Source organism: Chinchilla lanigera, unplaced genomic scaffold (genome assembly GCF_000276665.1).
Source record: "Chinchilla lanigera isolate Chin_1 unplaced genomic scaffold, ChiLan1.0 scaffold00048, whole genome shotgun sequence".
Classification (NCBI taxonomy): domain Eukaryota; kingdom Metazoa; phylum Chordata; class Mammalia; order Rodentia; family Chinchillidae; genus Chinchilla; species Chinchilla lanigera.
This window is the reverse complement of record NW_004955449.1, coordinates 14,243,039-14,266,620: the sequence shown is the minus strand read 5'-3', so window position 1 is coordinate 14,266,620 and position 23,582 is coordinate 14,243,039. Positions and strand designations below refer to the sequence as shown.

General features: G+C 34.6%; 1 protein-coding gene and 1 long non-coding RNA gene across 8 annotated transcripts in view; one reads left to right on the top strand and one right to left on the bottom strand.

Annotated features, from left to right (window-relative positions):
* Baz2b (bromodomain adjacent to zinc finger domain, 2B) overlaps positions 1-23,582 on the bottom strand; it is a 269,690-nt gene that overhangs the window by 11,607 nt on the left and 234,501 nt on the right. For 5 of the 7 annotated variants that reach the window (XM_013518703.1, XM_013518704.1, XM_013518699.1 and 2 more), the window contains 6 exons: positions 16,421-17,073; positions 15,778-16,051; positions 15,447-15,602; positions 14,851-15,011; positions 10,164-10,474; positions 9,642-9,777 (listed from right to left, as the gene is read on the bottom strand). In XM_013518703.1, the coding sequence (XP_013374157.1) occupies positions 9,642-9,777; positions 10,164-10,474; positions 14,851-15,011; positions 15,447-15,602; positions 15,778-16,051; positions 16,421-17,073 (1,691 nt within the window). The remainder of the gene's footprint in view (positions 1-9,641; positions 9,778-10,163; positions 10,475-14,850; positions 15,012-15,446; positions 15,603-15,777; positions 16,052-16,420; positions 17,074-23,582) is intronic. The other 2 variants (XM_013518702.1, XM_013518705.1) reach the window with 1 other exon arrangement.
* LOC102004217 overlaps positions 20,610-23,582 on the top strand; it is a 5,789-nt gene continuing 2,816 nt past the window's right edge. The window contains exons 1-2 of the long non-coding RNA XR_262502.1: positions 20,610-20,673; positions 22,500-22,554. This is a non-coding gene — a long non-coding RNA (uncharacterized LOC102004217). The remainder of the gene's footprint in view (positions 20,674-22,499; positions 22,555-23,582) is intronic.

Here is a 23,582-nt window from a genome sequence, read left to right as displayed (position 1 = left end):
AAAGCAGTAGAGTTTAACATTCTAATAATATCTATTTTATGAACTTCTCTAATACCACATCACTAAATACCTTAAGATGGTGTTATTTTGATGAATTTAAGGTACATCTTAAAACTTGTAAAAATATTCAATGAGAAATAACACTTAAAGATTAACTTCCTAAAATATTTAAAAAATCATTCATGAACATAAGTAAATATACAGTTTTCTACAATAGATAAATACAAATACTACAGTCATTTTATGTCTTGCATTTATTATTTAGAAGTGAAATTATCATCTGATACTTTTAAAGAAAATGTGACAGATACTAAACTCATAACATTTTTGAAAAGTATAGTAACAGCTCATAATATGTTATACAAATATATTAACATTTGGTTTTAATTCCTTTGCTACTACAGTAAAAAAAATAGTGAGTGTTGTCTATTGTTTACCATTAACAAAAATATAAAGCATGTTGTGGGCAGAGACTTATACGGAGGCAGATTGGCAGCTCCTTCTTTCTTGGTAAGCTAGTCTCTGGTCAAGAGGGTATTTCTGAAGGTAGCAAGCACTTTATCATTTTGCTTGGACTTATTATGAGGATTGCCATAGGCATTGTTACTAATTAAGGTTTACAACGTGCTCATTAATCTTCAAATATGAGACTCTGCCTTCTTTTCAAGGTAGTTTCATAACAAATAGTGTATTTAATAATAATTTTTAAAAAAATTTGTAATGCTGGGGATTGGAACATGGCAGGCAAGCCCTCTGCCACTAAACAACATCCCCAGCCTACAAATAACATTATTAAACATTTTAAAATATTTATTTATTTTATTTTTAATTTTTTTTGTCTTTTTGAGACAGGGTCTTGCTATGCAGTTCAGGCTGGCCTTGAGCTCACTTTGTAGTCCAGGCTGGTCTCAAACTCTTGATGATACTCCTGCCTTAGCCTCCTGAATGTTGGGATTAAAGGTGTGTGCCACCATGCCCAGCACATTTTTTAAATGTACATTGTGAATGTGTTGAATGATGATAAATAAATATTCATAACAGGCAAAAGGTTAAGGAATTTGCAAAAATGTGATAGAAAGCTTTGGATTGCAGAAAATAAGTATACTAATATAAAAAAATGTTTTGGTACAAGTTTTGGGTGTCTTTTTTAGGTGTAATAACAAAACATTACATAATCATGACTATCTTGGTGTAGATAGTGGTGTAAATTTTTTTTTTGTCTTTTTTTTGAGACAGGGTCTCACTATGTGGTTCAGGCCGGCCTTGAGCTCACTTTGTAGCCAAGGCTGGCCTTGAACTCGCAATGATCCTCCTGCCTCAGCCTCCCAAGTGCTGGGATTACAGGTGTGCACCACCACACCTGGCTCTATAAATTTCACTTTGATGTAAAATCAACTTTTTAAGATCACCATAGCCTAAGTTTCACCAAACATATTTGTCCAAGGTGATACTGGAACTCATTTAATTAATAATTTTTACAAGAAAAAATATTTTTACCTGGAAAAAAATCCTCTCAGATGAACTCAAGAATGCCTTAAAATTTATAGAAAATTCTAATTTAGAGTAACAAAGACCAAAATTTGAGCATATTGTAAAAATTGCAAGTTGAAATTCCATAAACATTTCAGGAAGAAAGAGCAACAACAACAGAAAAATCAAATTTATTTTATAAAATGGATAAGGCCTAAATAGTCTAAGCATAGAGGTAAAAAAGAGGGAAACAATGCCAAGTTATTTAAGCTTCTTTATAAAATATGACTTTTCTTTGATGATTACTTTAAGAAAAGGAATTTCACTTTTAGCCATTCATGAAAACAAATCTTTAATGTTTAAATGTTAAAGTGAGTGATTCATAGTAAATCATAAGGCTGGGGATTTAGCTCAGTGGCACAGCGCCTGCCTGGCAAGTACAAGGTCGTGAGTTCAATTTCCGGGACCAGAAAAAAAAAAAAGAAAAAAGGACATAGTAAATCATAAGAGCCTACATAAAACAAATACTTCTATAAATGATATATAAAACAGGCAAGAGAGATACTTGTACATGATTTAAAATAAAGGTCTCTGGAAATAATAAACTCTACTCTTCTTTTTAATACATAGTATTTTGGTGCTGGCACAAAGTAGAAGCTCATTGTACAATAATGATAATAACTGGGCATATACAAAGGTGAAAAGCAGCTTTAAATATCAGAGGAAACAAAAGATCTACTCTTCGTGTCAACTATATGTGATGCAAATATATAAGTACATAAAGCAAGAGCACTCTATTCTGTATGTATTCATCTGACTACTTTTTAGAATTAAAAAGAAATAAAACTGATAGAAAAATAAGACATTTTGGGAATCCAATAATGTAGCAGGTGATGTTGGGAACTGGAATGCTTGTAAGAGTGAAAATATTTAGATAAACAGTTATTATACCCGTAGAATATAGGAGACAACATGAACTAGACTTATAAGCAATACTCAAAGGAGGCAGAAGCAAGATTTAAAGAAGAAAAGATAAATTTGGTAGGTTCCTTAAAAAAGGCTCAAGGCAGGGACACAAGATGGAGGAGTGGTAAGCAGCAAAGAAAGAGCCTCTCTGAGTGTTGCCATCCAGACGCTGGAATACAGCAACATGAGGAAGACAAGCAGGAGGGAAGTGGGTTCCCTGGACCCAGGAAGGATCTGAGGTGCAAACTGAAGCCCACAGAGTGATGAGAGAAACGTCAGTGAAGAAGAAGGAGGTAGCCAGCAGCACCTCCTTCCTGAGAGGGGAGTTACTGGGCAAGAGGAGCAATTCAAACTTGCAGACACACAATGACTGCTAGAGACCTGAGGCCTCCATGAAGAGATGCAGTAGTGGAGGGGAGCAGTAGACTTGAAGGACTGAAAAAGCTGGCAGTGAGTGATGAGGGCTCAGTTGTTCCACACGACAGAGCAATTGGCTGGGAGCCATCTTGGAGAGGGGCCAGCTGAGCTCAGAACTCAGAGCAGCTACAGGTTTCATGTAGTGGCTCCCAGCTGGGGTCAGGTCCTTAGAAGGTGTGCTGACAGCTGCAGGCAGAATGAATCTGGCCTCAGCAGAAGGTGCAGAGTCCCTGAGATTATCCACTACTCCACCAAAAAGCTACTGCTGGCTTGCTGGGATAAATCAGCATAGATCAGGACTCTCTCTCCACACATTGTCTACCAGTGACAGCACAGACAAAGTTGAAAATGGAATTTTTTTTTCTATCTCTCTCTTGTTTGTTTTTTGTGGTTGTGGTGGTGTTTTTGTTTTTTTCTCCTTCACTGTTTGATCTTATTTTTATATGAGTGTGAATGTGGTTTCTAGCCTCTGTGGTTGTTGTTCTGTTCTGTTGTCTTTATCTCTTCCTTCTCTCTTTCCCTCCAGTCCTCTGCACCAGTTTCCCAAAGTTAGCATGATTCCCCTTTAGCCTTACTTCTAATCTCTTCCTCTTCCTCTACCTCTCTATTTTGTCCCTAACCACTTTTAAATTTTAACCCATGAGGATAAAATTGACCTATTAAGGACTTCTATACTGCGTATAATTTACTGGTCTATATTAGATTTTGTTATATAACCAAGATCTAGTTCACACAGTTAAAGGTGGCAAATTCATGGTAACCTCAGTTTGTCATTTTCTAGGCTGTGATTGATGCGAATGTTATTACTGATGGTACCATTTTAGCCAAAAGTGACATAATTGTTCTAAACAGTTATTCTTTCTGGTATTACAAGACTGAGATTTACTAAGGGTCATACAGAATACTATGGCACAGCACCAAAGAACCAGAGCTGGGCCAAATGGGCAGCAACTTGTCATCCTTAACAAATTGAAGAGGTAAGATCTTGAAACAAACTCAAAACTTAAAAATCAGTTACACCTGGAAGACACTAGGAGAAATAGTCATTTCCTAAGGGTTCTAAATATTAGCAATAAAGCAACCCATCATAGGCAATTTACAAGTATCACCCTAGGAATTAAACTAAAAAAAGAACACACTTAAACAAAATGCAATACCAGATATCTAGTTCACTAAAGGCAAACCCAAGGGGCAATGAGGGGGACAATCTGAAAGCCACCCAACTAGTGTCTCAGAAGTGGTTACAACAAAGCAATTGAATGAGGCTCTAGAAAAAAAATGAAATAAAAATTATTTTTCAGATAACTGCAGAAATGGTTTCCATAATGAAAACCATGCTTAGAGACTCTAGAGCAGATACAGACAAAAAATAGAGGAGCTTAAGAAAATTATGAAAGACATGGATACTCAGCATAGGAAAGAAATGGAATCCATAGGGCAGATTCAAGCAGATATCCAGGAGAATAAAAATTCCATTGACAATATCTGCAGTGTATTAAGCCAATGTGTGGACAGGATCTCACAAATAGAAGAGAGGCTTGGGGTTAGCAATCATGAAAAGAAAAATAGCAAAGAACCATGAGAAGTCAACCCAGGAGCTGCTAGATGAAGCAAACAAGAATAACTTAAGATTGATTGGAGGCAATAATAAAGAAGGAGATAGCACAAACAATATATATATAAAAAAAACTGTTCACAGACACCACGGCAGAAAACTTTCCTGTTAGGGAAAAAGAATTTGACATACAGAGAAGCAAGGCATACAGAACTCCAATTAGCCATGATCAAAAAAATCTACAGCCAGGCATATCATAATCAAGAGTCCAGAAATTCAACATAAGAATAGAATCTAAAAAGCTGTTAGGGGAAAAAAACTCACCTATAAAGGAAAGTCCATTAGAATCACAGCTGACTTCTCCACACAAACCCTCAAGTCAAGGAGAGCTTGGAGTGAAGTATTTCAAGTTCTAAAGGAAAACAACCTTCGACAACAGATTGATGTACCCCACAAAAATACCTTTCAAAACTGTTGGAGAAAAAAGATAATTCCATGACAAAGAACAGCTGAGCAAATTTATGACCACCAAACCAGCACTCCAAAATGTTTTTTTTTTTTTTTTTTCCCAGAACAGGGAATTGAACTCATGACCTCACACTTGCCAGGCAAGTGCTGTGCCACTGAGCTAGATCCCCAGCCCCACTCCAAAATGTTTTGAAGGACAGTCTAGAGAGACATAATGAGGACTACAACTCCATGAACCCCAATGGAAGGAATCCACCAGGCAAGGAAAACAATTAAAAAGAGAAGAGGGAAAAAGTAGGGGGAGCCAACAACAGGAAAATAATATAAAAAGATAGGTCAATGCATATAAGTTATAACCATCAATGTTAATGGTCTCAATTCACCACTCAAAAGACACAGACTGGCAGAATTGACCAAGAAGCAAGATCCAACAATATGCTGCATACAAGAAACACATTTAATTCAAAAAGAAATTCATAGGCTGAAAATCAAAGGATGGAAAACAATACTCCATGTGACAGGAACCCATAAAAAGCAGGGGTAGCTATTCTATCAGCAGACAAAGTGAATTTCAAGCTGAGACTGATTAAGAGAGATAGAGAAGGTCACCAAATCCTTTTAAAGGGAACAATACAAGAGGAAGAGATGACAATCATAAATCTATATGCAACAAATACAAGTGCACCCAACTATATAAAACAAATGTTAACAGGCATGAAAAATCAAAGCACTGATACAACTATATTGGGGGAATCTCAATAACCGCATCACAAAAAGACAGATCAACTAGACAAAAAAAATTAACAATGAAATATGAGAACTGAATGAAACTTTTGAACAAATGGCCTTAGTAGATCTCTACAGAGTGTTCTACCCCACAACATCAAAATACACATTCTACATAGCTGCACAAGGATGTTCTCCAAAATGGACCACATACTAGCTCACAGAACATGCTTAAGTAAATGCAAAGGAACTGAAATTATCCCATGAATATTATCAGGCTATAGTGCAATGAAATTGGAAAGCAATGGCAAAAGAAAACACAAGAACTTTATAAACACATGGAAATTAAATAGCACCATCCAAAGTAAAGAAGAAATTAGACAGTTTCTACAATTAAATTATAATGACAATACAACATACTGGAACTTATGGGACACAATGACAGTAATCCTAAGAGGGAAATTTATAGTAGTAAATACTCATATCAGGAAAACAAAGCAAGCACAAATAAACAACTTAATGGTGAACCTCAGACTTCTAGAAAAACAAGAGCAGGCTAAGACAAAAGCTTGCACGAGGGAGGAAATTATAATGATCAGAACAGAAATGAAGGCATTGGAGACTCAGAAAACAAGACAAAGAATCAATGAATCAAAGAGTTGGTTCCTTGAAAGATTAAATAAAATCGACAAACCCGTCTTGAACCTTATCAAAAAAGGGAAAAACTCAAATCCATGAAATTAGGAATAAAAATGGTGAAATCACAAAGGACCCTGCAGAAATCCAGAAGATCATCTACACTTAAGTTGAGAACTTGTATTCCAATAAAACGGAAAATGCAGAAGAAATGGACAGATTCCTAAATACATATGAATTACCAAAGCTGAACCAAGATATAAAAATCCTAGATAAACCAATCTCAATCAATGAAATCAAAGATAAAATTAAAAACTTACCAACAAAGAAAAGCCCAGGCCCTGATGGATTCACTGCTGAATTCTACAAGAAATTTAGAAAAGACCTAACACAGTACTTCCCAGGCTCTGTAATGAAATTGATAGGGAAGCAATACTCCCTAATTCATTCCTAGAAGCAAGTATTACCTGATATCAAAACTGGAGTAGGACCCAGCTAAAAAAGAGAACTACTGGGGCTGGGGATTTAGCTCAGTGGCACAGTGCCTGCCTGGCAAGCACAAGGTTGTGAGTTTGATTCCCAGTACCGGAGGGAAAAAAAAAAAAAAAAAAAAAAAAAAAGAAAGAGAACTATAGGCCAATCTCCCTAATGAACATGGATGCAAAAGCCCTCAAAAAGATACTGGCAAACAGAATGCTGCAAAACATCAAGAAGATTATATACCATGACCAAGTGGGATTCCTCCCAGGGATGAAAGGATGGTTCAACATATGCAAATCAGTAAGTATAATACACCATATTAACAGAACTAAGGACAAAAATCATATGATCATCTCAGCAGATGCAGAAAAGCTTTTGACAAGTCCAGTACCCATTCATAAGAAAAACCCTGCAGAAATTTGGAATAGATGGTCTTTATCTCAATCTGATAAAAGCCATCTATGATAAACCAATAGTCAGTATCATACTAAATGGAAAAAAAGTGAAATCTTTCACACTAAAATCACGAACAAGACAAGGATGCTCACTATTTCCAATCTTATTCAACATAGTCCTGGAAATTTTAGCCAGAGCAATTAGACAAGAGAAATGAATAAGAGGAATAATAATAGGAAAGAAAGATATTACATTATCATTATTCACAGATGACATGATACTCTACATGGAAGACCCAAAAAACTCCGCTAAAAAGTGCTAGATTTAATAAACAAATTCAGTAGCATAGCTGGACACAAAGTCAACACTCAAAAATCAACAGCCTTCCTGTACACCAATAACAAACTCACTAAGAAAGAAATTAAGGAAACAACACCTTTCACAATAGCATCTAGAAAAATGAAATATCTAGGAATCAATCTAATGAAGGATGTAAAAGACCTCTACCATGAAAACTACAGTATTCTGAAAAGGAGATTGAAGAGGATATCAGAAAATGCAAAGGTATCCCTTGCTCTTGGGTAGGAATATATTCCTTGGCTAGGAATATAGTTCCAATATAGTGAAAATGGCCATAAACTTTCAAAACTGTTATACAGATTTTATGCAATTCTGATCAAAATTTCCACAGCATATCTCACAGAATTAGAGAAAACAATCCTAAAATTCATTTGGAACCAGAAGAGACCTAGAATAGCAAAAGCAATTCTGCACAACAAACACAAAGCAGAGGGCACCACAATCTCAGACCTGAAATTATGCTATAGAGCTACTGTGATAAAAATAGTGTGGTACTGTAAAAAACAAAAAACAAAAAACAAACAAAAACAAAAAACAGACCCAAAGATCAATAGAACAGATTAGAAGATGCAAAAACAGCTCCAGAGATAATCAGCAACACTATCTTTGACAAAGGAGCCAAACATGTTCACTAGAAGAAAGATAGCTTCTTTAAGAAATGGTGCTGGAAAAACTAAAGATTAAAATTGGACTCATATCTTTCACCATGCACTAAACTAAATTCAAAATGGATCAATGATCTAAACAGTAAAACAGAAACATTTAATCTGCTGGAAGATAGAATAGGTAAAACTCTTTGAGACACTGGTGTGTGCAAAGACTATGAATAAAACCCTGATTGCATAGGAACCATAACAAAGAATCAACAACTGGGGTCTCATCTTATTAAATAGCTTTTGCACAGCAAGAAAATCCACCAACAAAGTGAAGAGACAACCCACAATGTGGGAAAAAATGTTTTCCAGCTGTTCCTCAGACAAAGGATTACTATTGAGAATATATAAAGAACTCAAAATAACAGACCTCTGAAATTTAAAGATCCAGTCCAAAAATGGGCATCTGAGATGAATACATACTTCTCAGATGAAGAAATAGAAACTGCAAATAAATATATGAAAAAAATTTCAACATCACTGGTCATTTGAGAAATGCAAATGCAAACAACACTGAGATTCCATCTCACCCTGGAAAGAATTGCTATTATCAAGAAATAAACTAATAACAAATGCTGGTGGGGCTTTGTGGAAAAAGGAAACCTTCCTTGTTCGCTGTTGGTGGGAGTGTAGACTGGCGCAACCTCTGTGGAAATCAGTGTGGAGATTCCTCAAAAAACTAGAATTGGAGGTCCCATTTTAACCAGTTGTACTCCTTCTGGGTATCTTCCCAGAAGAATTAATAACATCATACCACAGGGAGATATGTGCACCCATGTTTATAGCAACACAATTTGTAATAGCTAAATCTTGGAAACAATACAAATGCCCATCCACCTAGGAATGGGTAAAAGAGATATGGTCTTTTAATGGAGTACTACTCAGCCATAAAGAAGGATATACTGGAGACTTTTATAGGTCTATAGATGCAACTCAAGACCATACTCATACATAAAATAAACCAGACACACATGTGCAAACACTGTATTGTCTTGCTAGCATGAAAAGCTGAAAGAATAAATGAGATCCCAAAATGTACAATAGATATTTAAAATAAGAAACTGTTCAAAAAGAAAGAGAAAGTGGGATGGGGGAAAGGATAAAAGAAGGAAGGGAAAAGCAAAAAAAATATGTACATATACAAGATAGCTAAAATAGTTACACTACTAATTTCTCTTAGTTCATTGAAAAGAAAGGTTTGTGCTAATATTCTTTGGACAATTAAATGCCTATATCTTGTACTCTGAGTGACTAATTTAAAGATAACAATATGCAATATATTAACCATTGTTACCATTCTATTATCTTGTTTTGAAATTTTTTTCTTTAAAATAAAATTTAAAAAAGGCTCAAGGAAGAATGTATTAGATTATATGGTATTTAAGAATTAAGCTATCAATTATAGCATACATTATTGTGACAACAGGTAATACATAATTAAGAAAGATCTGGAGGTTTGAAAAGAACAGGACAAAGTAAATTAGTCATAGTATTTCTTAAATGAAAACACTTACAACTTTCATAATTGATTTTTCCCATGCTATTGATTTCTGTAATTGCTGAATGCACAGAGCTACCTGTGCAGCACTGCGAGCTTCTGATAATGCCCTTCTCCATACCCTGAGCCCTGGAGCAATATCCTCTTCAATTCTGCATTGAAATACAGAAAAATTAAGTAGGTCATGTCCATATTTATGGTTACTGAATGTGAAACAATCATCACACTGAAAGCCAAGCAATGACAAAAACATGTAACAGCCAATAAAGTATAAAGTTTAAGCAACTAAATTTGATGTAGTGCACAGACTGTGGCTACGTGCCTCAAAGCTTAGTCACAACCAGGTAAATGTAAGATCACTTTGCAGAATTACCAATGCACATAACAAAAAAAAAAGTTTTTACAAAGCACCATGCAAATAGCATGATCCATACGGATCACAGACATACAAGAAGATACATAGATAACAGGCAATAGAAAATAGGCTCCAATTAGCAAAGAAGCACAATAATTTTTCAAGTTAATCTCAATAACCTACCCGTCACCATCACCACTAACGGATGGTGCAGGAGCAGGGACAGTAACTGTGCCCACATTATCCAGTTTGATCTGAATGGTGGTACTTAAGGGGCTCTTCAGATACCTTCTTTCAATGTTCCGCTCCAAATCAGCCAGCCTGGTTACAGCTATATCTAGGGGGTTGTCACTCTTCCGTTCTAGTGCATGAGCACTGTTTTCTTCTTCGCCAATAAGTTCTCCATCATGTTCCTTGCACAATTTAGTAAATGACTTATGTTCAAAATATACCAAGTCCTCCCTTTCTGATGCAGGCTGTGGATACATCCAACCCTATATATCAAGAGAATAATGTTATTACGGTTTCTTCTTAAAATGCTAGATGGGTGAGTAACCTTCACTGAAAATATAGCAGCAGACCCTGGCAGATCTCAAAGATCTTTTCTTTTACTAAAGTTTTTTTTTAATATTTTGTTTCCTAATACTAGGTTACATGATTAAAAAAAAAATTTGTAAAAAAAAATTGAAAAAAAATTGATATTATGAAGGGTATACTTAAAATCAGCAAAATATTCTGGAAGATTGTAGATTAGCATGCTATTTAATTTCAGGGGCTTATTGAAAATGAAAGTCTTGATGGCCTAAACTTTGCTCTTCCTTTCTGTTTTCATGCCTTATACTATTCTTTTCAGGTTCTTATACTCAAGATTTTTCTTTCAGTGGCAGAGACAATATATAAGCCGCTACCTATATCTCTATAGCTTTTCCTTTTCTTTACCTACTTAACTACACTCATCCTATAGCTTTTATGTTAAAATTCACCTCAACGTGAAGGCATTCCTTGAGGGGAATCTTTCCCTGATCTGCTTCAAAAGGCAAGTTCCCCTAATACATGTTCTCTTAGGGCCGGATAATGTTTCAAAGCTTTGTCATGGTCACAATTTTAGTATGACCAATTGATGAAGGTCTTCCTGCCTCTGAATTCCATGAAGGCAGAGACCATGTCTGCTTTTATTCACTTGCCTTGAGCAGAGCAAAGGCAAACAATGGGCATTCCACACATATATCTTGACTGAATAAATGAATGATCTCATATCTTAGCTTGCTTATATTGATCTTCTGGCTCAGACTCCTTCAAAGTTTATCTACTCTTTAACAGTCTCAAATTTCAGTAGGGCATCCAAGTATCTCAATACCTTTCTTCTCATGTTCCCATTCACACATTCTATATTGCAGTCAAATTACATGGCTTACTACTCTGCAAATATATGCTTCCTGATCCTGATGCTAGCTTGTGCTGTTCCAACTTCCTGTTATAACATTCCCTTGGTCTCTGTCTTTTGTTCTCTTATATTCATTCTCAACTTCTATGTGATGTCTTTCTAATCTCTTCCCTGTTTCCATCATAAGCTTTCATTTTTAAATTCATGCATTACTCTGTACTTCTCTATAATTTTTAGTTAGTAGAATATACGCCTATCTAAATCTATATCTTTATCTGTACCTATATCTAACCTTACTTTCTGATTACAGGGTAAGATTTATAAAATGTAGGAACCACTTTTTATCCAATTTCATGGTGTCCACTGTCTGATATGGCACAAGTAGTTAGCAAGTGCATATTAAATGAAAAACAGAATTACCTTTTAAAAATTAAAATCATTTAGAGATAATTATTTTATCCTGTATATTAGGGTCAAGTCTCCCCCTTTTCCCCATAGAATATCTATATTTAGAAAGGAAGGATGGTGTTGGGGATGTGGCTCAGTAGTAGAGTTCTTGCCTGGAATGCATAAGGCAGTGATGATAAACCTTTCAGAGCTTTCCATGTTACAAATAGCCTGTTGTGGCATATGTGCCATAGGTTCACCACCACTGGCTTAAAGTCTTGTACAGGATTGAATTACGCACAGTACACTTAAGTGCATAGTTACAGTCATGTCAAATAAAGCTCCTCCCATATTCTGAAAGGGATATGAAATTGCTTACTAAAGGAATCCTGCAAACATAGTATGCCTTCATTTCTGCAAGGCAACTGATAAGACAAAACAATAACAAAAGGACTAGATTGCCATTAGAGAAACCTAGATGGTTGAAAACTATCACAAGTGGCAATTAACAGAGCTTGTTACTTCAGCAAATGTCCTTCAAGCTCTACATTTGACTTGTTCAGTTAATATTTATTACTCAGTTGATTGCCTTAAATCACAGGTGACTTAAAAGTAGGAAGTTTAATACTCTGCACAACAGGGCTAAGATAAAAATGGTTTCATAAGCTGAAAAGTACACCCAAATGAGATCAACAAAAATATATCAATGGTGAATTTTAGCTTTGAAGTTTAAACAACTAATCACAAAAATACGATGCGATACTAAAAAGTACTATAAAAAGGCTCAGGGATTTTTGTTGCAGTGTATACTCAGTAAATCAATAGTATGAGGTAGATGTTAAAATGGTTGTAGAAATTCAATAGAGGTATAATGCTAAATAAGGGGAAGTAAAGGTTTCATGAACAGAGACATGTCTACATGCAGTTATGGGTACAATATTTTAAGAAGGACACTGGCACTGGTGCTTATTCAGAAGAAAATCATGAACCTATTTGGGGGAATAATTCTTGAGGTAGTTAATTAACTTATAAAGGAGAAAACTTATCCAAGACTGTTTCAAAATAAAAAATGTAAAAAAATTACAAAAACAGAAAAAGAGACATTAAAGTTATCTTTAGGGAGCCAGAAATAATTAGACAGTCTATATATTCTCAACATAGGACTCAGAATTCAGATTTTTCCTACAATATGAAAAAGAAGTTCAAAATTATTAGCAAATACTAAAAATAGAAATGAATGCACCTAAGAAGATCAAGACCAACTGCTTAATGTGCTTTTACAATGCCTAGGCCCTTTGGCTAAACATACAGCTCTATTTTATTTTTAAGAAAAAAAATTAATCCTCTGCAAATGTATAAATGTTTTGTGATTATTTCCATCATTTTCCATCACTTGTGTTGTTAAACTCTTCAAGCCTAATATAATTACAATCCAATTCTTAGAGTAATACAGAAGAAATCAGTAATATTAACAGGATGTTAAAATACTGCACTTAAATGAATGGTAAATCTCACTTATCTTAGTTATTGAGAACAGAATTACAAACATTTAAGTAGCCAGCAATGTGATAAAGTTAATGCACCAAAATCTGAGTAGATCACAAGGAAAAAATTTCAGGCTTACACTCTGACTATATACACAATTTAAAAAACTTTGGATGATATTCTTGCCCAAATAATGGTGAACTAGAATTGGCAAATTAGATGGAAAAAAGTTGAAGGAAAATAGAAAACTTCTAACCCATCAAGAAGTAATAACTATGAGAGGACAAAACACAGACTATAGAGAACAGATATAATAGTTTAGAAAGCAAAGCTTATTACAGTTAGTGTAGGAACAAAACTTCATATTTCCTGAGGAAATCACTGTCTTAGTTGGTCTTCGTACTAATGATCCTGTTGCCCAGATAATTTAAATTACATGCATTATTTTCAATTTAAGAAGGCAGTGAAATGTGTAACATAAGATATTCAGCAACCATGCTAAAAAATCATGGCATTAAATGAAATAAGTTTCATTTCTTATGAAAACTAACTTGTGTAGAAGAATTCATTTGTTGAAGATGCCAGATAAATGAGGTATTTTTATACTGTATTATAGTGCCAGGAGGAGAGAGATAATTTGCTAGCACAATGTTTTCAGTAAATGATAACTTTTGCCTCAAGAAAGGGATATTTTATTATCTGTGAAAAACTATATTTTTTGGAGATCTTCAAAAGTAATTATGAAGCAAAACTTTTAATTATTGATTGCATAGTGTGCTATAAATTTCTCATTCTGAAATACAAACATCAAATAAAAAATATCAAATCAAATTACATAGATAATAAACTTTTGTAGGTATGTCTGCCTTTCACATTTACTTATCATTCATCCATTTATTCTCACAGATTCCACATTATTATGAACTGAGAAGACTTTCACACCCCTTTTCAAAACCAGAAATTCTTACACAAAGATGAAGCCAGTTCTGATCCTTGCCTGTGACACGGTAGTCACCATTAGATACACACATACATATTTTACACATGCAGATGCAGGGTATATCGAGTAGAGTATATCTCTATGTCATCATGTAACATTTGGATATATCTATATTATTTTCCAAATTGAAATTATACAAAACAAAAGTCCAAAATATAACATGGCTTGTATGGAGAAGATTCTTGGTCCTATATGAAACACTACAGCAGGCATTTGATGAGATTTGTCCCAGAGCACTAACTAGTACATTTATAATGGGGAAAACTATGAAATTTTGCTTCCAGTAAAGAACTCCACACCACAAATCATATTTATGAATACCTTTAAGAAGGTGGCAAGATTCATTAAAAGGAACATAGGATCTGGAGTGAAAGAGGCTTGTTTTGAATCTATATTTAGCTACTTAATTATATGACCACTGGCAGGTTACTTACTCTGAGCCTGCTTCCTTACCTGTGAGATGAGGGACATTAACTCTGGACTGTTTTGAAAATTAAATGAAAATAAAGTGAAAACATTTAGTACAGTAGCTGGCATGTGTTAGTTAGCCCCATAATAAATATTAGTTACATTCCATTATCCTGAAAAGAGATTTTATTCCAAGTCAATTTTACCTTTACTTGCAAACTTGCTGATGCAACTCTCCTTTCTAGATCTTCTACCTGTTGAAGGATACTCAAATCCATTTCCATTGCTTGTTCTTCTATTGACCAGTTCTCCACAATGTCTCGAGTTACCTGGTGTTCTTCATTTTCATTTAGTTCAATAATAGCAACTACATTTGAAAAGAAATTAAATTTAAAATTCATTTTATTCCCCCTCCCCTTATTCCAGAACATGAATAAAACTCCAGGAATCCCATTTCATCTAATTTAACATACACAAATGCATTTGTGCACATTCAGGCAGCTTACTCTTAAAAAGGAACAGTCTTTCTAAAATACAAAAGAATATACGTGCAGATGCTAAAAATCCTTATAAAGTAATACTAACTTAAGAAATGTAAATATTTTTTGTTGTATAAAGTAGAAAAATAGTAATCAATTTAAGAACAAAGACCTATGGCTGAGGATATAGCTCAGCAGCACAGTGCCTCATTCCTGGTACCAAAAAAAAAAAAAATAAAAGAGGAAAAAAAAGAAGACCTATGTTTTAGGGTAAAAAAATTAGTTCTTGTAACTAAGAAACAGGAATTTCTTTAAGTACATACCATCCTTATTCTTGATACAGGCTTGAGTAATATAATCCAAATGTTTCTGAATTTGTTTTTGTAATGCCTTTTCTCTTATCCCTCTGAGATGTAGCACTTTAAGCAAAGTTTTTAGGTCCTCTGGGTCAATAATTCTCCACCAACCAAACTGCATTTCTACATCAAGATAAATACGTAGATCATTTACAAATGTTTTGAATAGGAAATAATAGGATAAAGTAAGCCTAAAGATTTATTAACTAACTAGAAAATCATCAGAGATTCAGTTATCACATAGGGCCCATACTAATGAAATATAGTAAGTGACTATAAACCATCTCAATGCACCTACCTTCTGGAATAGGTTTTGGATTGGGAAAATCTACTGGTTTTGCCACTTCAAGGGGTGCAGGTTGAGTTGAAGAGACCTTTTCATTTGGAGGTACTGGAGATTCACTTTTAATTGAAGCAACATTGGAAGTCAAGAGTGAATTACCGTTTCCTTCTGATAGTCCCAACCCTGATCCCAGACTAGGTAAAGGTGATGTAAATGGAATATTAGAAGTAAGCACACCAGTGGGCCACCCACAAAACTGAAGTCCCATCATAGATACTCCACTTTTCATCTGTAAAAACAAAACATTTTAAAAATAGATTAATCTAAGAAGTTAGGGAAAATGTTGAAATTATTTTTAAATTTGGAAAAAAGAATCTTTACCACAATTAAAGGAAAACTAAATAATGTTAAATTCCATGTTCTTATTTGCCCTGCAAAGTAATTTTATTTTTTGATACATTGAAATAATTGTAAGTAAAAAAGTAATCAAAGCAGTCTTGGGCATATATGTTAGAAATTAATAGTTCTAACAAAGCAGTTTTCGGATTGTGGTAGGGATACTATAACTATTCAAATGATTCTCCTTGAGTGAAAATCTTCACAGGGTCAAAGATTAAATGAAGTAATATTACAATGTGTTTTAGTTAGCAGTACTAACCTGAAGAGATGATAAAGCAAATGGACTTAGGCTGACAGGATTCTGAGCAGAAGATGATCCTAGAAGAGGAGCTGGGGCAGGTGAAGGTGACTTGGATGGCGGCTGAGACTGAGGAGTCACTAGAGAAGCAGTTGACATATCAGCATAGGTAAGTGAAGTATCATCACAAGGTGTTCTTGGCAAAAGGCTAAACCACTGTCTGTTCTTTTCAGTCAGTGTTTTTAATAACTGGTCATTGGGGAGAGGACTGTAGAACTTCCCTGGAACACCTGAACCTGTGTTAAACAGATTGGAGTCTGTCTTTTCCACGTTGTTTTGTGTTGCTGTTGATGGAATGCTGCCCACCGAATGTTTCCCATTGTTTTGATAAGACAATGTGCACCCATTTGCACTGACATTTGGTTTGGAGGTCATAACATCTGACTCGGGAGACATCTTAGCTACTTCCAAAAGCTTGCTTAATTTGGAAAAAGAGCCAGGTTTCTGAAGAAAGAGGTTTGTGTTATCTTTTTCTTTAAGATCTTCCTTTTGCTCACAGTGATCTGTATTTGAACAATTTAAAGGGTCCCTAGAAGTCTCAAATATTTCTTCTTTGATCTTGATACTTTCCGCATTTTTAAGTTTTTCTCTTTCTTTTGCAATTTCTTCTAGTCCTACAAAATTGAAGAGTGTTATGAAAATCAGTTATTCCAGATCAAACCAATACTTAATTTTTATTACTTATCAAATTACATGCATGTTTAAATAAATAGTATCTAATACTCCTCATATTTATTTTTTATAGATTATTTTTCACACATTAGGAAATTAAAGCATGATCATTATAAAATTTAAAATATAAAGATACTAAAAATTCTACTACAGAGCAAAAATTACTGTTAATAACTTTATATAAAACTTCCAGTTCTTTTTGCACCTAAGCCCATATAATTCCTTTTTTTTTTCCATACCAGGGATTGAGCTCACGACCTTGTGCTTGCCAGGCAGGCACTTATGCCACTGAGCTCTATCGCCAGCCTCAGCCTATATAATTCAAAAAGAAAATGTTACTATCACATAACCGTCTAACTTACCTGTTTTACCTAGTAATTCTCTGTAAACATTTTGAAGTGTCAGTAAATATATAACTACATCATAAATTTTAATAGTTACAGAGTATTCCATGGACAATGTCATATTTGAATAATTAATCTCCACCTGATAGACATGAATTAACAGGGTCTAGTTATTCACTATTATGGACAACACTGTAAATAATGAATGACCTTATGCAGGCATTTTTGGCCTTTATTCCAACTGATTTACCTTCTTGGGATAAATTACTAAAAAAAAAAAACTTATTAAGTCCTATTGTCAAATTACCCTCTAAAAAGTTTGAATTTAAATACTCTTACTAGAAGAACATGAGAACATCTGTCTATACCCTCAACAAAACTGGATATTATTAATTTTTTTGTCTTTGCCAATATCTAAGAAGTGAAAATCTAAATTGTGTTATTTCTGATCACTAGTAAGGCCGCATATCTTTTTATATGTTTACTGGTATTTCTCTTTTGTGAATTTCTAATTCATATTTTTGCTCATTGTTTTAAAAGTAATTCATAAGAACTCTTAAAAGTATACTCAGTAATGAAAGGTATAAAGTAAGCCCTTTTTAACCTACTCCCTCAGTCTCTATTTCTATTCTTCAGAAGTAATTAAGGTAATCACCTCTATGCATCCTTCCAAAAATCTTATATATACTACCTTTGGCTATAATTTTGACTGATTACAGAAATGGAATACTATATATTTTTCTGTAATTCAGGAGACCCAGACTCTGAATTAAGGTCTGTAACAATTGCATTATCTAATTATTTAGAACTTCTACAACTTCTGCCCCACTCTGTCATTGACTGTTTGTTCCTGCTTTCTACTCCTTTTCAGCTTCTTAGACATGCTAGGTTCTTTCCTTTCTCAGGGAAAATTTTGCATTTGCTGCTTCCTCTGCCAGGAATACTGCTTTGTTCACTGACTCCATGTCTCAGCTCAAGTGTCAGTTTTTGAAGGTTTTTTCTGATCACTTTATCTAAAATAGGGTTCCCCTCCCCTTGACCTTAAAATATCATTCTGTTCATTTCCTTTACAGAGGTCTCAGCTGAACAATGATCCACACATATGTGTGAGTGACCTACTTGAGGGCAGCTTGAAAAATTATGAAAAAAAGGTTGAATGTGACAGTGCTAGGTGGCCACACCGGCTGAGAACAGTGCTTGTTCCTACCAGTTAAACTGGGGAAACCTTAAGATTCACAAGCCTTAAGCAGTATTCTCTAACTGATCTTCCTTCAGTGGTAGGGGATAATTAGCCCTAGACTGAGCACTTCTCTAATTCAACAAAGTCTAAATGACAAGACTTGAAGATATCAAACATTTTCTAAGTAACTCAACTCTGTCACAGTTAAGAAAAGCTGAGGAATACATAGGAATTTAAAAATATCCATTACCCAAAAGGTAAAATATTCAATGTTTGACATGTAATCAAAATTAGTAGGTATGCAAATAAGCAGGAAAACATGACATGGAATTAGAAGAATCAATTGAAATGAACCCCAAACTGACAAGATAGAATTATGCGAGGACATTAATTTGAAAATATAATGGCTGAAAAGTGAGCCAAAAATCTCAACATATTCCAAGCAAAAGAAATATGAAGTTAACAACACCAAAATACATCATAATCAAAATGCTCAAAATTGATGGTAAAAAAATCTTAAAAGCAGTTAGAAAAAACTTCTTACACCTCTTATGACCTTTATGTGTTTCTGCATATTTGCCCTGAGACCACCTTACTTCACCTCCATTAGGCACATGTGAGAACATTCACAATTATTCTCTTCACATATCTGTGCTCATAAGTTACTTTATTTTATACAAGTCATTTGTAAGGGAATACTAATACTTGTGTTTGATTTTTCCTAAGAAATAAAATCCCAAAACTGCTGTCATATTTTTTTTACTAGTTTGTAGCTAATAATTTCTTAATTATATCCAATAAAATATATGGAGCTGATGATAATTTTAATAATCATGCTCATCTAATTTTTATATTCAATTGCTTACTTAAAAGTCATATCTAATTATAATGTAAAGTTATTTTTAAAAGTTTTAAAGTGTATACAGCATATTTAGTACAAAAATTCTTTAATTTTACATAGTTTTCTATCTCCTACCTCCCCAGTTCTTTTCAGTCCCTCCTTCTCTGACATGTGCCAATGAGTATTAGTAAACATTTTGGAAACAAACTAGAGAAGAGGAAGAAAAGTAAGAAATAAAACAGGAAGTGTTGTTCACTTACTTTCCCTGACAATAACTAAAAGTGCATAATGATAAAGAAATTATCACTTCCCAAAAGAAAAAAACTCTAAAAGTAGCAAGGTTGTTACTGGAATTAGACTATGTCTTTTTTGTGAGAATCACTTTGAATTCTCCTAGTTCACCTAATGATGTCAGTGGACCTTGGTGGTCTGTCATTCTCAATTCAAATGGCAATTTTCCTTTGGCTGCCCTTAGTGGAGATGAAGCAGGCCAAAACTTTCAAACAGATTTTATTAAACTCTTAAGTGAAGCACAGATAAAGAATGTAACAAATACAAAACCACTGGCATTTGGAATTCAGGTCAAGCAGAGGTTCGTCCACATATAGTCTCCTCCTGGTGCTCAGGGGCCCTTCCCTATTAAGCTCAACCTCAGAAATGTCTTCTAGTTTCCCTGTCTCCATGTTGACAGTACTGCTGTGACCCAGCCCAAGTAGACATCTTGATATTACTGTATATAAGACTAAATTCTTATTAGTTGTGTAATTAAGATTGTTCCTTTCCAGTCTGATTTTGCTCCTGTTTAGGGTACTTGTCATGGTTTCACCAGGTACCTGGAAGAGGTTTTTCTTGTTAGAAATTGATGAATGGAAATAAATTTGTATGCTCACATGTTTTCCTGATGACTCTTGCTAGCTACACCTATAGAAAGGGCAACTTTGATACTTTTAAACAGTTCTAAATTTTTGTTGTATGCCTACTCTGCAAGTGGAAGATTTTGTTGCAGTCCTTATATCCTTATGGTATATCCCATCTAGAGAACATCTTTGGTAAGAAAATGCCAATTCCTGGTTTCATATAGAACTTATTGTTCCAGAAAAAAAAAAGATTGATATATGGATCGTCCCAGAAGATGATGGACTTTGCCTGGATATCAACATGCCTGACCAAAGAAAGTGTGAGGATAACTACAGCATAAATAACTCTGTTTACCCTTTTATAGATACTAACAAGTTGTCCCAAAGAGTCCTCTGAGTGATAGCACAAAGCTATGACAGTGTTTAATTTGTCATCTCTACTGTACTTGCCTGTGATTCTACCCCCAGGTAGTATCACAGAAATTCCTCTGAGCTACTGATAACCAGAGTCCTTATTTGCCCTGATCCTCTGTAATATTGTCCTTTTTAGTCACATTGTATAAAACTCTCTTCTGACCTCCAGTGAATCCATGTTCAACATCAGGGGCACCCAAAAGTAGCACAAAACTCTCAACTAAATACTTCCACTTGATACCCACAGTTAAGTCCAACTAACATCATGCACATAGTATGCTATACACTAATTCCAGGGAAATATAAATGCCAAGTAAGTAGAAATTGTAGCATTAACCCAGACTTTAGTCACAGAGGTTAGCACTCTCCACAATCCAACGGAACCTGTTTTCTTATGTGAAAGGTAGGCCCTTCCTGCCTCCCATCTGGACATAACACAGTGAGCAAACTTTAGAAGTAACTAAGACTTCTGTAGGGACTCTAAATCTGAAAAGCACTGCTGACTTTCCCAGGGCTGACATTAAAGAGGATAAAGACAATTTGAAATCAGATTTGTACAGAGGTGCATGGCAAACCTTTTAGAGAGCAAGTGCTCAAACTGTAATCTAAAAACTACTTACTTATTGCAATTAAACCTGAATACTGAGGTGTTTAGTTGAGAAAAAAACAACTGTTATCCAATGCTCAGCTGCTGAGGCAACTTGGCTGGCATGCCAACAGGGAGGGCTCTGCATGCCCACTGTGGCACACATGCCATAGGTTCACTACAGTGGTATAGAGCTTTGGATGCTTACAGATTTATAAAATCATCTCATGGGCAAAATGGTACCATTAAGATTTAGAGTAGTGATGTAATATGATGACAGAATGTAACAGGAAAGGATTATATAGAGTGAAGTTGAGGAGAGTTGTAATAGTCCAGTATATATTGAAAAAGAATTAATTTCAGTAAAGTTACAGAGACTGATGATTTCAGAAATTATGAAAGAAAAGTTAATGTCCTAGATAACTTCAAGTTTACATGCCCAGATAACTGAAAATGATGTGATCCTTAATCAAACTGACAAGTATTTCATTGGTCTGTTGTAAAGCTTGTGTTGATTTTTAAGATTTTCAAGTGATTCTAATTACAGCTAAAGCAAAGAGCCAGTGACCCCAGCATTTATCTGCTCTTAAGCTCTACCAGTCTCTGTACTTTCAACTGACTTACAAATTTGTCAGTTTTAATTAGTTTTGTACACTAAAACTTTAATTTTATCCCAAACAATTCTTCCTCTTGACTCTAATTTAGTTTTAGGCAAAGGCACCATATGTTTTCTACTAAGGATTAAGTCATCAAATGTATCTTGGATTCCACTTTTCCTACATTATACTCAATAATTTCTTATAGCAGTTGTACCTTCAAAACCTCTGTGGGTTCCCATTACCTCTGCTATACTTAAATTTAGGGTATCTACTTTTTAGCTGAGCTGTTGGAATGGTCTCATAAATTTCTCTCTCTCTCCTTATTTTTATCTTATGTGTGCTTTGCTGCCAGATTATTTGAGTGTAGTTACCCTGCCTAAATTAGTCTTGTCCTTAAAGACTCATAGTCTAGTGACACAGATAGCCCTAAGTAACAAAAATTATAGTAAAGTATTAAGTAGACTATAAAATATTTTCCTTCCTTGAGCCCTCCATGCTCTTTGTTTTTGTACCTTTGATGACTGAGAGCTTATTCTCTAATTTGCAGAGTCCTAATATTCATCAGAATTGTCTATGGATTGGAATTGCCTTTGGATTAGAAAGTAAGTATATAGGACAGAGATCTATTTGGAAAGGCTACAAAAGCTAGATTGATAGAACAACTCTGTTTTTGTTAGATATTGGGATTTTACATAAAATTTTCATTAAAAAAGATAATTTAATTGAAAAAACAAAAATTTCAAAAGCAGTTTTTAATTTATAATTTCTTTGATAATCACTTATATGATCAGTCAATCCTCTCTTCTTATGGACTATAAACTTCTACATGGCATAAGTTATGCTTTATGTAACTTTGAGCCTTCTCCAGTGCCTGTAAATTCCTAGCACATAGTGGGTCTTCAAAAAAATATGCTGAAAGAAGTGTCCATGTACTGCCACTGACATGATACTTTTGGCCAATCAGAGTTCAGACATTTGAAAGTGATCAGACACAGGTTTAAAAGTCCAAGGAAGTTTACTGAGCACATCAATATATGACATACTAAGCTAATATAAAAGTAATAGATCCAGCAAAGGAATAGTTTAAAGGTAGAATATCAAGGACTGGTGATAACACGAAGTTCAAGAAAGGAAGAAGTTTAAAGAACAAGGAGGTGATCACAAACTTCAAGCATGAACAAGACTTCAAAGTGAATGAAGATTATATGGACCCTGAATTTAGGCAAGTTATCTCTAGGGTGACTGCAGGATAAATTAAAGAATATGTCACATATTTGAATGTTTGACAGTAGAAGAGAAATCCCAGAGAAGTAGCAGCTACAAAGACAAATGAAGATATTTATCCACTAAATAAGAAAAAAATAGCTTATGTTTGATTTTAGAAAAAGTGGCAGAAGACAACATCATTCTCAATGGACAAAAACTGAAAGGTTTTACTTTAAAATTGGGAACAAGACACCGATGTCCGCTGTCACCACTCCTGTTCAATATAGTTCTGGAACCACTAGCCAGAGCAATAAGACAGGAAAGAGAAATAGAAGGAATAAGAATAGGAAAGGAAGAAGTAAAACTATCACTATTGGCAGATGATATGATAATTTACAAGGAAGACCCCCAAAAACGCCACAAG